The sequence below is a fragment of the Alligator sinensis genome, unplaced genomic scaffold (assembly GCF_000455745.1).
Source record: "Alligator sinensis unplaced genomic scaffold, ASM45574v1 scaffold274_1, whole genome shotgun sequence".
NCBI lineage: Eukaryota > Metazoa > Chordata > Crocodylia > Alligatoridae > Alligator > Alligator sinensis.
In genome coordinates this window covers 1,164,754-1,178,558 of record NW_005842124.1, presented here as the reverse complement: position 1 = coordinate 1,178,558, position 13,805 = coordinate 1,164,754, and the positions used below count along the sequence as shown (strand labels likewise).

General features: G+C 46.3%; 1 protein-coding gene across 2 annotated transcripts in view; it reads right to left on the bottom strand.

Annotated features, from left to right (window-relative positions):
• FCHO2 (FCH domain only 2) overlaps positions 1-13,805 on the bottom strand; it is a 181,262-nt gene that overhangs the window by 77,552 nt on the left and 89,905 nt on the right. For both annotated transcript variants that reach the window (XM_025205669.1, XM_025205668.1), the window contains one exon: positions 6,900-6,996. In XM_025205669.1, coding sequence (XP_025061454.1) covers positions 6,900-6,996 — 97 coding nt within the window. The remainder of the gene's footprint in view (positions 1-6,899; positions 6,997-13,805) is intronic.

The window sequence follows — 13,805 nt, the reverse complement described above, 5'->3', positions numbered from 1 at the left end:
AGCAGGAATCTGAAACTTTGTTTCAATTGTTATCAAGAAGCTTAGAAATCTGTTGGTGATATTCTCCCCAATGTAACAGAGTTGGCTCAAAAAATCTTCTTTTCCACCTTATAGCTTTGAAAATGCATTTTACCAGTTCACTCTCAAACACTGCCTTTCATGTAGGAACACATCTCATAAGCTTAAGAATGAAAGCAGGAGCAAACTTGAAAAACTTTTATTTCAGCTGTAACTGCATTAGTGTTTGTCCATGACTATCACCAGTAGGGCTGTGTGAAATTTCAATGGGTGTTTCATTTCAAAGCTGTTGTGATGCGTTTTGCGCTCAAAACAGCAAAATAGAAATGAAACAGAAGTTTTCAAAACAGTTTCGAAACGAAACGGGGCAACTCAAAACATTTTGAAGGTTTTGAAACGTTTCGAGTTTCGAACCTGGGATTGCTGCAGTTAAACAGAAACTAAGGAGAGGGAGGGGGAAGAGGGAGGCAGGATTGCTCTCTCATATTGACATCTAGCTCCCTGTTCGATCCCCTAACTCTCTGATCATTTTCCCAGCCCTTCCTGGGGGGTGCGGGCCCCTGATCTGCGTGCGGGGTTTCAACAGGCTGCCGCTGAAACAGCAGCAGCAGCAGCCTGCTGAAACCCAGCGCACAGATCAGGGCCACCGAGTGCCAGGAAGAGCCCAGTGCCACCCCTATTGCAGCCCCGGGAGAGGCAGACGCTGCCTGCCTGTAGCTGCTGGGCTGCATCATGCTCTGAACCCCCTGGCACGGCGCAGCCCAGTGGTTGCAGGCAGCCAAGGCCACGCAAAAGTGCCTAGGGTGTTAGCACTATAAGCAAAGTAAGTAAGATCACATTGGATAAGAAAGACAGGACTCCTGAAGGCCACTGGAACAGGAAGCCTGCAAAGATACTCTGAAAGACTAGAATTGTTTTTTCAGGTGCCCTCTGGGCCTTTAAAGTGGTGACGCAGACAGTGCAGAACTGTGCTTGGAGTCAGAACTAGAGAGGAATCGATAAGCTGACGTCTATAGGTGTTCCCACACAGCAATACCTGTTGATGGGGTGAGATACAGCTGTATCCAGAAAAGAAACTTTACTAGGGTAGGACAAAATTGAAGTAATTTGTTAATAAAAACAGTATAAAAATCACTTTGTTCCATGGTGGACACAGCAGCCAGTGCAGAGAAGATGGTAGTGTCAAGAAGCTGGCTGGACTTGGCACTTCCACCAGGCCAGGTATTTCAAGACCAGAATTGAAGTTATAACCACAGAAGTGCTACACTAAGGAGATTCAGAAGAATGTGTAAATGTGGAGAAAATGCAACAAGTAGAAAAAAAATCCAAAACTAGTAAAATAAATAAGCCTTAACAATCTCAGTCTGTCCATATAAAGAAAATGGAAACCATTGAGGAGAAAGCTGCGGGGGTGGAAATCAGTCCCCAGAAGATGATAAAAGAAAAGCGGTTCTTTAAAGAAGGCTTGAGTAAGTTTGTAGGCTGTAAGCATGAACTCAGAAATGTTCCTTTCCTGAAAGGAACTGAAGAGCAAAAAATGCAGACTGCCCTTCATCCCCTACCATACCCACAGTGAGAAAATGGATTAATTATTTGAAGGCTTTCTGTCCATTTTGAGACATGCTTTTTCTCCATTTCTGATACTTGGTATTACCTACCTTACTGCCTTTTAACTTCCTAGAAAAACAGTTTTTATAGTCACTGCAAGCTGATATGCTATCTCCCCAGACCAGGAAAAAAACCAGTGGTTGCCTGAAGTCTATTACAGAACCCTTCCTTAGGACACTTTATTATTCAGAACACAAAACAAAGCAATTTCCCTCATCACAGCAGGCTGCAGATCACAGAAACCTTTTCTCTTGAATCCTCTCCCTGATCCTGGTAAAAGGCCACAGCCCTTCCTGAGAGTTAGCCATTAATCCTTCCCTGTTTCACCCTGCCCTATCCACCTTGTTTACTTACCATTCTTTCCATTTGAGCATTTAAGAGTATTCTGATATACTATACACTATTATGTCAAGCTGAGGCAGAAACCCTTAAAAATGGAGATCATAACTCCTGGCAAATCTTCAAAAAATTTTTCTGCATAAGCAGTGTCACTTGCGTATTTTTTTTAACTTGACTTGATTAAACTGCTGTTTGTCCAAGAATTAATTTCTCATGTTGGAAGAAGGTGAACACGATTATTTATCTTCATGAAGAAAGTAGAACCGTATATTATCAATACATTGCTGCTGCTAGGGCATAAACTATATCATTTTTCTTAATAGTGTAACATACGTAGAAAAAAAAAAAGTGACCGGACATCTTCCGTAATGCCACATTTCAGAGCCAAGGAGCTGCCACCCTGATAATGAGATGAAATTTATCCAAATAAAATGACAAATACAATTCCAATACAAGCTATGAGACTCAATAGAATCTGACTGATGGCATTAAAAGCTGCTTATAAATCTAACAGGAAATCATCTGACTTTTAGAAAATTATCCAACAATCTACATACCAAATTCTGGTCTGAAGCATATCTGATATTAAAAGAGATAAAGGACATGACTAATATTTTTCTAAGTCCATTCCCTTCCTTTTTCAGAAATGTTATGTATAATCTTTTTTGTAATCTGCCTTAATAAGTGAAAGAATTGTTTTCAATGAACAAAAAAAAATGAAAATGTAACTTGAATTTGTACTCCTGTTTATGCTGAAAGTATTAATTACAGACCATCTGTTTTACTTTGAAGAACGCCCCCCCAGCATTTCCACATGTACCTTAAACAGTACTATAAGTTAACAACTTATCCTTCCATGTGTTCTTTAAACCAAATTTGGAAAGAGTAAAAGATGAGTAAAAGACAACTGCCTGACAAAATTATTTAAATAGTTTTATATTAGAGAACTAATATATAAGGAAGTCCACAAATCCAAAACAGAACTTGGAAACTGGGCAAGTATTCTCTCTTCAAGGTACACACAATTTCCACCGAAACAGTGAACCAGTATATCAAGAAAAAGAACAATTTAAAATTGTTTTAGAAGTCTTCAGATGACAAATGCGAGCCACCAGAGGGAGCCCACATAATCCCATGTAGAACATAAAAATTGTACTAAAACAAAGATTCAAATACATATATCAACACAGTTTAAGCAAATGAATTCCCTTATCCATAAACTGCTTAAAACTTTAGTAATCCACACAAAGAATTTTCAGTCTGTTTCTACCTCTTGTTGCAGTTTCTCAAAATATTCAATCTACTTTACAAATATACTAGTAAATGAATTTAACATGTAATTACAGATAATAAAAATGTACTTTGACAGATGTAATTTATGTCTAGGTATGCATTGATTCACAAAATTTCATTAATTCATACCGCTATCCTGACTAGTGGTTATATGCCTTCTGCTTGACATACGTTGGCAAAGGAAAACCTCTAGAGAGCTGCAAGAGGTGGCTACACAGTCCTGTGGATTTTTAATCATCAGTCCTAAACTGGTTCATTGCCTTACATCTTATTGCCCCTGTTCCTAGATTCTCAGCTGTTTTGACCTTGTAACTGCAGTTTTCCCTCCTGAACATTGATCAGCTAGCGTCTTTGCCACCTTTAAGCCTCTAAAGAAACACCTCTTTGTCTGCAACTCCCAACTTAGTTAAGAGCATAGACTCTAGTTCATGCTATCATGTCCCCTTTAATCTCCTTTTCTCCACACAGAATTGTGTCTGTGTTCCTTCAGTTTGTAGATTTGGAGGACTGCTACACCAATTTGTATTTTAATCTTTGCATCTGAAAACACTGCAAGTATGCTTGCAATGTGTGGAATTTTCTTTACTGAATTAAACAACAAAGGAAATCTATGCTTTTATTAGGGTGTGTGCATGTATGCTGCATAACAAATAATGTAATGGAAGCGTGCATGGGTTGAGATACGAGTATCTTAGGCTAACTCAGCTCAGTCACTGAGTACTTTGCAATATGACAGAGTTAGGTGGGGCTTCCACAAAATAGTCCAAAACTTATGCTACTACACATGTAAGACTTAGCAGTTAATTTCCCCAAAACTACATCTTTCCTCATGAAAGCAATCTTATTTCACCCTGGGGATTTGCATGGATCTCCCATTTGCTCAGTGGGTAGCATTATACACTGCCATCATGTTAGGATTCACTTTCTACAGAAGCGAGATGTCTACCTGAACCATTATGCCTAAATGGCGGCAGAACTGACTTCACTGTAAAGCAGTAATTCTCAACCAGTGCTGAGGTATCAAGAGTGTTGGGGGTATCAAAAGATACTTTTAAGGATGTCACGTGCTGCTCAATACTAGCAACTTCAGGTACACAAACACTTGCATGTGATTCACAAGATAAACCTAGATATTTTAAATAGGAAACCAAAGTGTCAAAACATTCTGGAACCTGTTGTGGTCTTTCGGAGCTCTTTGCAACAAAAGACTTGCTTTCTTTTTCTGTAGTCAAATAAAACAAGTAAAACTAAGAGCTGTCATTTTCCAAGGGATTGCCTGAGTATAACAAGGGGTGTCTTGTGTCTAGAAAGGTAAAGCAAACCAAATCAGAGAAGAATAAGGATAGTAGGAAGGGGAATAAGGACTTAACCATCTTCTATCCAATAGCATAATGGTTGGGTAACTTGACCAGGAAGAGGAAGACTTGGGTTATAAAATCCATTCACCCTCAGGAGGTTGGAGCTCACATCTCTCACCTCCCAGGACAATGCCCTAACCGCCAAACCATAAACTAGGCAGAGTCGACACACTCCCACCTGCCTGCTGAAGCTGGCTGACCAGACAGAAATGAAGGCAAAAGTCCTGGGACCAGAAGCAAGGAAGCAAGAAGACTGCAGCACAGTAAGAAGGGCACTTTCCCTGGGAGGGAAGCAGACTAAGTTGCAGCCCCCACTACCAGTGCTGTTTATCTGATGACTAATTTAGTTATGGTTTAGTGTGGTAACTGGGACACTGTCCTGGGAAGCAGCAGATGGAGGTTGTAATGTCCTTGATTTGAGTAGATCCTAAAATCCATGCCCTCTCACTTTCTGGCCAAGTGCTCTAAAACTAGGCTACTGAGCAAAAGTTGGCTGAGTCCTTCATTGAGCTGTATGCACAATCTTGGCTTGAAACAGCTGCCTGGTCTGCTGTTTTTTCCTTTGCCTGAGGAATCAGGAATTGCAGAATTTATATGCTTCCTAGATGGAATTAGATCACAACAGAACTTCAGGGGGACGCAGACATTTATGTGGCTGTTCTAGCTTGCTTCTAACCATATGTATAAAAAGTCTAGCTGCCTACAGATCTCAGGCATATAATGAACCTAGGCACCTTAGCAGCTTTGTGGCAGGGTGGAATAGGAATGTGCCACCTCAAAGGTACTTAAAAAAATCTCTCTCTCCCTTTAATCTTTATTCCTCATCTTTATTTTTAAAGACAAATTTACAGGAAAATAAATTCAGGAAATATCAAGTTTTGGCTGAATACACAATTTTAAATCTACCCACCTTTACATATTCATTATAACATGTTGTGTTCTTGTTCTCTATACAATATTATGAATGTGGGGAAATCATATAGGCACAGGCACAGTTTCTAAATAACTGTTTATTAACTGGACACACACACACACACACACACACACACACACACACGACTCAGCTAGCTATGTGCAATACTGCTCTCTGTCGGGATTCTGTTAGCTCCTGCAACAGATGACAGGGAGGCCTGCTAGATAGTGCTCACATTATTAAAGGGATACTACCCAACTCTTATCCCCTACACAGAATCTAGAAATATGACCACATGGTATTTCTCAAATAGCCCAGTAAGTCACATTTTTTCCTTCAGTCTTGGGTACATAATAGTGTAAGATGCTCCACACACATTCCACTTGTGTCAGAGTCCAGTAATATTATGAAGTATAAACAGTAAGCAGTATTTACAGAATATACTTAATGTTTGCACCTAAGGAAAGTTATGCTGCTGATTAAAGAGAAAATATGTAAGAAATAGCTACTGGCAAAATTATTACATGTAGAATTCTGGAAATAAGAGAACTAAAAGTAACTAAGTTCACTAAACTAAAAGTAACTAAATTGGATTTAAACTTCATTGCTGAACAACAAGAAAGAGTTCTACACCTCCCTGCCTTTCTGCCATCTGACACCACCAGGGAAGGAAATCCTGCCTTATCTGCACATCAAAGAACAACTCACAAAGAAACTCTCATGGACCCAGAGGAACAAGACTTCCACCTTCAGCTTCCTCTGTGCAAAAATGAAGTTTATTTTCTACCTATGGGGACTTTTTACCATCTTGAATTTTCCCTAAGCCGAAGGAAGGTTATGTGCCCAAAAGCTTGCAGAAAAAGATATTTTTTTTGCAATTTCTTAGTTGGTGTAATAAAAAGTATCATCTCTGAACCAAGAGTCCTGGAGTTTTGCATTTCTAGTTAGTAGCACTACATTTCAATACAGAGATAGTTAAATCAGTAGAAACAGAAACTATATATAGCTACGGTATTAACATAAGTGTAATTATAATAGTTTGATTACCTAACCAAATATTTTGCATAAAACACGAAGGACAGAGGTAAAAATGCACAAGGGATCAAAAACTGGAATTTACTGACATTTATAGCAATCCATCATGACACAGGACAATGTAAGAGATACTGTTTGACATATAATGCTCAAATAGCTAAGACCCCCCCTCAAATAACTCATGAATACATGTACTGAAGTCAGTTGCCATATTTTTAGAAAGTCACTGCAGGGAAAGAAACACATAATGCTGTACACTATACAAATGATCAGAATTGCAAGCTTAGCAAACATTCTGAAATTTTCAATTCTTCTTGCATTTTTAAATCTCTTACCAGGTCTCTCTTTGCCAGTGCCTTTTAACTCAGCAAATTTTTGTATCAAGCTCTCAACTGTAATATTTGCTGTGTTATTAATAAATTCTTCATGAACCTGTAGGAAAACAAATTAAGTAAAGGTAAGGAACAACACCTAAAATAATCTAATTAACCAAACAATTTAAGCTAACATTTAAAGGCTGTCTTCCAGTATACATTACTGAAAAGTTGAAGGCACTGCCAGATAGCTTATCAAGGAAATTCCTCTATTTCTTTAACAGTATGCAAGTGTGTGCACTAAGCAGGATGCAAAGTGAGATATAGTATGCATAAAGTGAGTATTAGTGATAGTGGATTTAGGAATCTCTGCCTTTTCTTCTTTCTAGCTATTGTTGTGTTTAGTTTCTTACCCAGCAGCATGACAGTAGGTCTTATTCAAAAAGTGAGATGACAAGACATATCCAGAAAAATAATAAGTATGAATACATAATTTTGTACCATAACAACTCTATTTGGCTCAAAGCAGTACTGACATAATACCACAAAAAGTCAACAAGGAAATATAAGTTGCTCATAATTTTTTTTTGAGCGAACAGTAACTCATGTTTTAAATAGATGTTCACATACTGCTGTACAAAACAAGAAAGTAAACACTGGTGCATTTATAAGTTATATGCTCCCAGATCTGTGCACATGGTGAGGGCAGGCTGCTGCTGCTGGCTGGGGCCAGGCTCTTCCCAGCAGGGGGCTGGACCAGGCTACACTTGGGGTGGGCAGTGGCAATGCTGGGATGGGGGCTATAGGACGCGCTGCAGCCACCCCAAAATTCGCCGTAGCCCCCATTGCAGAGCCGCCACCGCTCACTCCAAGTGCAGTTTGGTCTAGCCCCCCTGCCGGGAAGAGCCCAGTGCTGCCCCTACCCCAGCCTGCTTTCGCCTCACACAGATTGGGGCGGGGGAGGCCCCCCCCTCCATGGCTTCCCTGGGGTGCATGCAGCGGTGGGAACTGCCCCCTCCCCATGCCCCACAGACAAGCCATTGCTCTGTCTTGCACCACGCCTCGGTTGGGCAGTGCCTGCCCCACCCCCATGCCCCTTCCCTCCCCCATTCCCCACCAACAGACTTACCTGCTGGACACCACTCTCCACGCAGTCAGGCTGTGCTTCTGGCTGGCTGCATGCTGCACTGCGGCTGTGCATGCACGCGGCATTTATCAGTGACATTATTGGCCACATCAGCCAAAAAAAAGCTGAGTGCTGGTAATGTTAATATTTCTTTTATTGGTGCCGATACAATATGGACCGATGTATTGGTGCACCTGTACTAGTAACATTTTGGGCCCAAGCTTCCGTTGGCACAGTAGTTCTGACAACTGGCACAATCTCTGGTTACAGCCTATTATAGGCAAGACCAAATAACAGAATAATGGTGTAGCACAGGGGAAGCAATTATTTCAGGCAGAGGGCTGCCTACATAGTTTTGGCAAGCCATCAAGGGCCACATGGATAGCCCCGCCCCTTGATAGGCGCCCCGTCCCCCTGGTCACCATCTTGGGACCAGAAGTTCTGCCCCTAACCCCTGACCTTTGCTACTAGAAGTCCCTCCCCTTGCCCCCCCAGAAGTACTCCTTTCAGCAAAGGGTTTTGCCATCTCGGAACCAGAAAAATAACAAATTATATTCTAAAAATCAAACGTGTACTACAACATTCATTAATTTGATTTGTTCTCTGCAGGCCCGGTCGCCCACGGTACAGCCCCCACAGGAGTCGCAGCCATCGCAGGAGTGGAAGATGGTGCCCAAATCTAGAGCTGCTAGGCGGAGAGCAGTGGAAGCCCCCCAGGTTCAGCTGGGGAACAGGTTTGATGCCTTGGCAGCGGTGACGGATGAGGGCAGAGGAGTCGGCCCTGCAGGGGACGATGCCGCTCCACGCAAGACAGAGACTGGGAGGAGAGAGAACACCAGGAGGAAGAAACGCCGGGTCCTAGTCATCGGGGAGTCCCTCCTGCGAGGGCTGGAAGGTCCGATCTGCAGGCCCTACCCCATGTCACGGCAGGTCTGTGTCATGCCTGGGGCTCGGGTCAGGGACATCACGGAGAGGATCCCGGCCTGCATCCGGCCTGCAGACCGGCACCACATGGTTGTCGTCCATGTGGGTACGAACGACGCGGCAAGAGGCAACCCTGACCGCATTATGAGGGACTTCGAGGCTAACCCAAAACTAGTATAAGAATGGAGCTATAGTGGCTGTTGACTCACTGTGTATCTCGCGCAGACTTGTAATCAACCTAAACTAGTGATTAGTGAAAAGATGCCTAGCAAGCTAAGTTTATGCCTCTTCTCTGTTACCGTGTGTGCTTAGCACTGCTACAGGTATCATTAAAGCTCTCCCTGAGTAGCACCAAGGGCCTAGAATGGTATAAACTCAAGTATATGCTCTGAGAACCTAATCAGCATGTGCATGCTGGTTTTGTCATTTGGATATTTGCATTGTAGGTATTTGCACAAGTGAATATTAAATTTGGTGGCATCACTTCTATAAGTTTGGTCAGACTTTCAGGTAACTACATGTAACCACATATAAAAAGTTACTTGTATGTAGTATACTATAGTTACTTTTTCTTCCTGTACATTACCTCTTCACTTAAAGCCATGTTCCTTATTCTGGCATGCCTGTGGGTATCAGGGGGGGGGGTGGGACTTTATGTCAAGGAGCACTACACATCCTCTGCCAGCAGTATGGGGTCAGGGGAAGGGCGAGCTGAAGTGCTCTGGGTCAAGATCCAGGGGGGGCAAGGCGAGAGGGATTTGACGGTGGGGGTCTATTACAGACCCCCCAATCAGGAGGAGGAGCTGGACAGGGAATTTTCAGGCCAGCTTGCGGAGACACTAAAAGCAAGGGATGTAGTTGTCATGGGCGATTTTAATTACCCGGACATCTGCTGGGAGGAGCAGTCAGCCGGGACGGACCGCTCCAGGAGGTTCTTGGCCGAGTTGCAGGACCTCCACTTGATTCAGGAGGTGCACAGTCCCACCAGAGGAGATGCTCTGCTGGACCTGGTCCTGGCCGCAGGCGACGACCTGGTAAGAGGCCTCCAGGTTCTTGACCACCTGGGCAATAGTGATCATCGCGTGCTGGAATTCACCATCCAGCGTAGAGTGTCAAGGGCCCGCAGCAAGGTGGTGGCCCTAGACTTCAGGAGGGCCAACTTCAGTGAGATGAGGAGATTAGTGGGAGAGGAACTGGGGTCCTTGAGGGCAGAGGAACTCAGCGTCCAAGAGGAGTGGTCGTTCCTTAAGGAAACGATACTCGGGGCCCAAGGGGTGTCCATCCCGACAAGAAGCAAGGCGGGCAGGAGTGTCCAAAAGCCCCCCTGGCTCACCAAGGGTGTCCGGGAATGCCTGCTTGCCAAAAGGGTGGCGTACGCCCGGTGGAAGGGGGGTGTAATCTCCAAAGAGGAGTATACCTCCTCTGCTCGGGCCTGCAGGCGGGCTGTTAGGAAGGCCAAGGCGGAGATAGAGCTCGGATTAGCGTCCAGGATTAAGGATAACAAAAAGTCCTTTTTCAAATATATTGGGAGGATGAAGAAGGCGCCGGGTAATGTGGGGCCCCTGCAGGATATGCGGGGCAATCTGGTGGTTGCGTCAGAGGATAAAGCGGACCTCTTTAACCAATTCTTCACCTCCGTTTTCTTGTGCAGGGACCGGGACTTCCCTGCTGTGATAGAAGCCGGACGCGAGGGGATCGCCTTCAGACCTCAGGTTGGGGAGGACCGGGTTAGAGAGCTTCTGGAGGGGCTGGACGCGTTCAAGTCAGCGGGTCCGGATGCTCTCCACCCCAGGGTGCTGAGGGAGCTGGCTGGGGTTATTGCAGGGCCCCTGGCACGGCTCTACGAGCGATCGTGGTGCTTGGGCCAGGTGCCAGACGATTGGAAGGTAGCTAATGTGGTCCCCATCTTCAAAAAAGGGAAAAGGGAGGACCCGGGCAATTATAGGCCCGTCAGTCTTACCTCAATCCTGGGGAAGCTCTTTGAGAAGATCATCAAGGAGCACATTTGTGATGGGCCGGCATCAGAAATGATGCTCAGGGGCAATCAGCATGGATTTATTAGGGGGAGATCATGTCAGACCAACCTGATTGCCTTTTATGATCAGGTCACAAAGGCCATGGACGCAGGTGTCGCGGTGGATGTAGTCTTTCTGGACTTCAGCAAGGCCTTTGACACCGTCTCTCACCCCATCCTAATTAATAAACTAGGCGACTGTGGCATAGATGCCTACACGGTCAGATGGATTGCAGATTGGCTGAAGGGTCGCACTCAGAGGGTGGTGGTGGATGGATCATACTCGACTTGGGGGGAGGTGGGTAGTGGAGTCCCCCAGGGCTCGGTCCTGGGGCCTGCGCTGTTCAATTTCTTCATCAGCGATCTTGATGTTGGGGTGGAAAGCAACCTGTTTAAATTCGCTGATGACACCAAAATTTGGGGGGAGGTGAGCACGCTAGCAGGGAGAGAGAGATTGCAGAAGGATCTGGATAGGTTACAGGGGTGGGCAAACAGGAACAGGATGTGTTTCAATACGGACAAGTGCAGGGTGCTGCACTTGGGTAGTAGGAACCAGCAGCACACTTATACGATGGGGAACTCCCTACTTGAGAGCACGGAGGCGGAAAGGGATCTTGGTGTCATTATTGACTCCAAGATGAACATGGGCCGACAATGCGAGGTCATGGTTGGCAGGGCTAACCGGACCTTGTCGTGCATCCACAGGTGCATCTCGAGTAGAGCCAGGGAGGTGATCCTCCCCCTCTATGCGACGCTGGTCAGGCCGCAGCTGGAGTATTGTGTCCAGTTCTGTGCGCCCCATTTCAGGAGGGATGTGGACAACATGGAGAGGGTCCAGAGGAGGGCCACCCGCATGATCCGGGGACAACAGGGCAGACCCTACAGTGAGAGACTGCGGGACCTGAACCTATTCAGCCTCCACAAGAGAAGGCTGAGGGGGGACCTGGTGACCGTCTATAAACTCACTAGGGGGAACCAGAAGGGTTTGGGGGAGACGCTGTTTCCCCTAGCCCCTGCTGGCATAACAAGGAGTAATGGGCACAAGTTGATGGAGAGGAGGTACAGATTGGACATCCGAAAAAACTACTTCACAGTTAGGGCGGCTAGGAGCTGGAACCAACTTCCAAGGGAGGTGGTGCTGGCCCCTACCCTGGGGGTCTTTAAGAAGAGGCTGGATGCCTACCTGGCTGGACTCATTTGAGTCCCGTTTTTGTTTTTAGGGTTTTTTGTTGTTCTCCCGCCCTGGCGGAGGGTCGGGCTAGAAGATCTATTAGGTCCCTTCCGACCCTAAAACTATGAAACTATGAAAAAAAATATTTCAGTCTTGATTTACATGCGTGTGTGCAGTGCACATAGGAGGTGATAGTATCATAGCTTAAAATGAAGTCTTACTCTTGTGGCACTAGTGGGTTCCAGCTCCAGTGCCAGGGACGGCAGGAGCAGCTGGGACACGGTGCCAGAGCGGTGAGCAGAGGGATAGAGACGAGACAGGGAAGCAGTGGCAGATGCGGAGAAGTGGCAGTGAACGGGAGCACAGGGCTGCACTGGTGCCTCAGGGCCAGGAGCAGCAGAAGCGCAGTGCCCAGGCCTGGAGGAGCACTAGTGGGCCCTCTGCCTGGTGCGGGAGGCTGTAGGCAAATCCTTTCCCCTCAATCCAAGCCCGGCAACCCCTGGTGCAGCGCAGCCCGGCTCCACAGACCCCTGGCACCCTGGCCCCGCGCTCCTGCCACCCCACTCTGGGCCCTGCTGGCGCTGGCCCCAGTGCACCAGCTTGGGCCCTGCACTCCCACCCAGCTGTTGCTGCGCTCCGCACGCCCACTTGCTACCCCTTACCCCTGCCAACCACAGCCATTTCCCCACTCCCCTCCCTTGCCTGTCAGCACCAGGTGGGTCCCAGCTCCAGCGCTGGGAATGCGGGATCTGGCCCTGCTGGCCCGAAGGACTGGGGCAATTGTCCCTGGTCCTCCCCCACTTCTCCTTATCTGTATTTCCCTTGGCGCAGGGAGGCACAAACAGTCCCAGGCCAGAAGCCTCTGCAGAGGCATCTGGCTGGGGTTTGGGGCAGGGGGGGAAAAAAAGAAATCGGGCCAGACTTGCTTCTGCAGCCTTGAACCTGCTGGAGGCTTCTCCTGGGTCCTACTGCCCCTGCCTCCTGTCATCTTTGACAGGCTGCCAGGAGCAGATAAATATGAATTTTCTAAATGTTTAGGGGCCCTGTGGGCCAGACAGAATGGCCTGGTGGGCCGGATGTGGCCCGCAGGCTATACTTTGCCTGCCCCTGCTGTAGCAGGTTTGGGAATTTGCTCACTCACACAGTCTTTTGGGTTCATTCACCATCTTGCCCAGTATGTTTACTCTCCCAGGACAAACTCCCTCCTGGCAGGAATCCATATAAACAACTTTCTTTGCCTCCGTATTTCTGAGGAGGGACCCGGATATCTCTCCCACTGGTCCCTCCCGAGGGCCCTGTGGGTGGCACACCCAGGCCTAGGGTTAATGAGGACCTTGTCAGGGAACTTCTGCAGGGACTAGATGTATTTAAATCCACAGGTCCTGATGATCTCCACGCCAGAGTGCTGAAGGAACTAGCAGGGGCCATTGCGGGACCTCTGGCACAGCTCTACGAGCACTCATGGCGCTTGGGCGATGTGCCGGAGGACTGGAAAAGGGCCAATGTGGTCCCCATCTTCAAAAACGGGAGGAAGGAGGACCCAGGAAACTATAGGCCCGTGAGTCTTACCTTGGTCTTGGGGAAGCTTTTCGAAAGAATTATCCTGGCACATGTCCAGAAAGGGCCAGCAGGGGAGGTTATGCTCAGGGGCAACCAGCATGGGTTCATTAGGGGCAGGTCTTGTCAAACCAA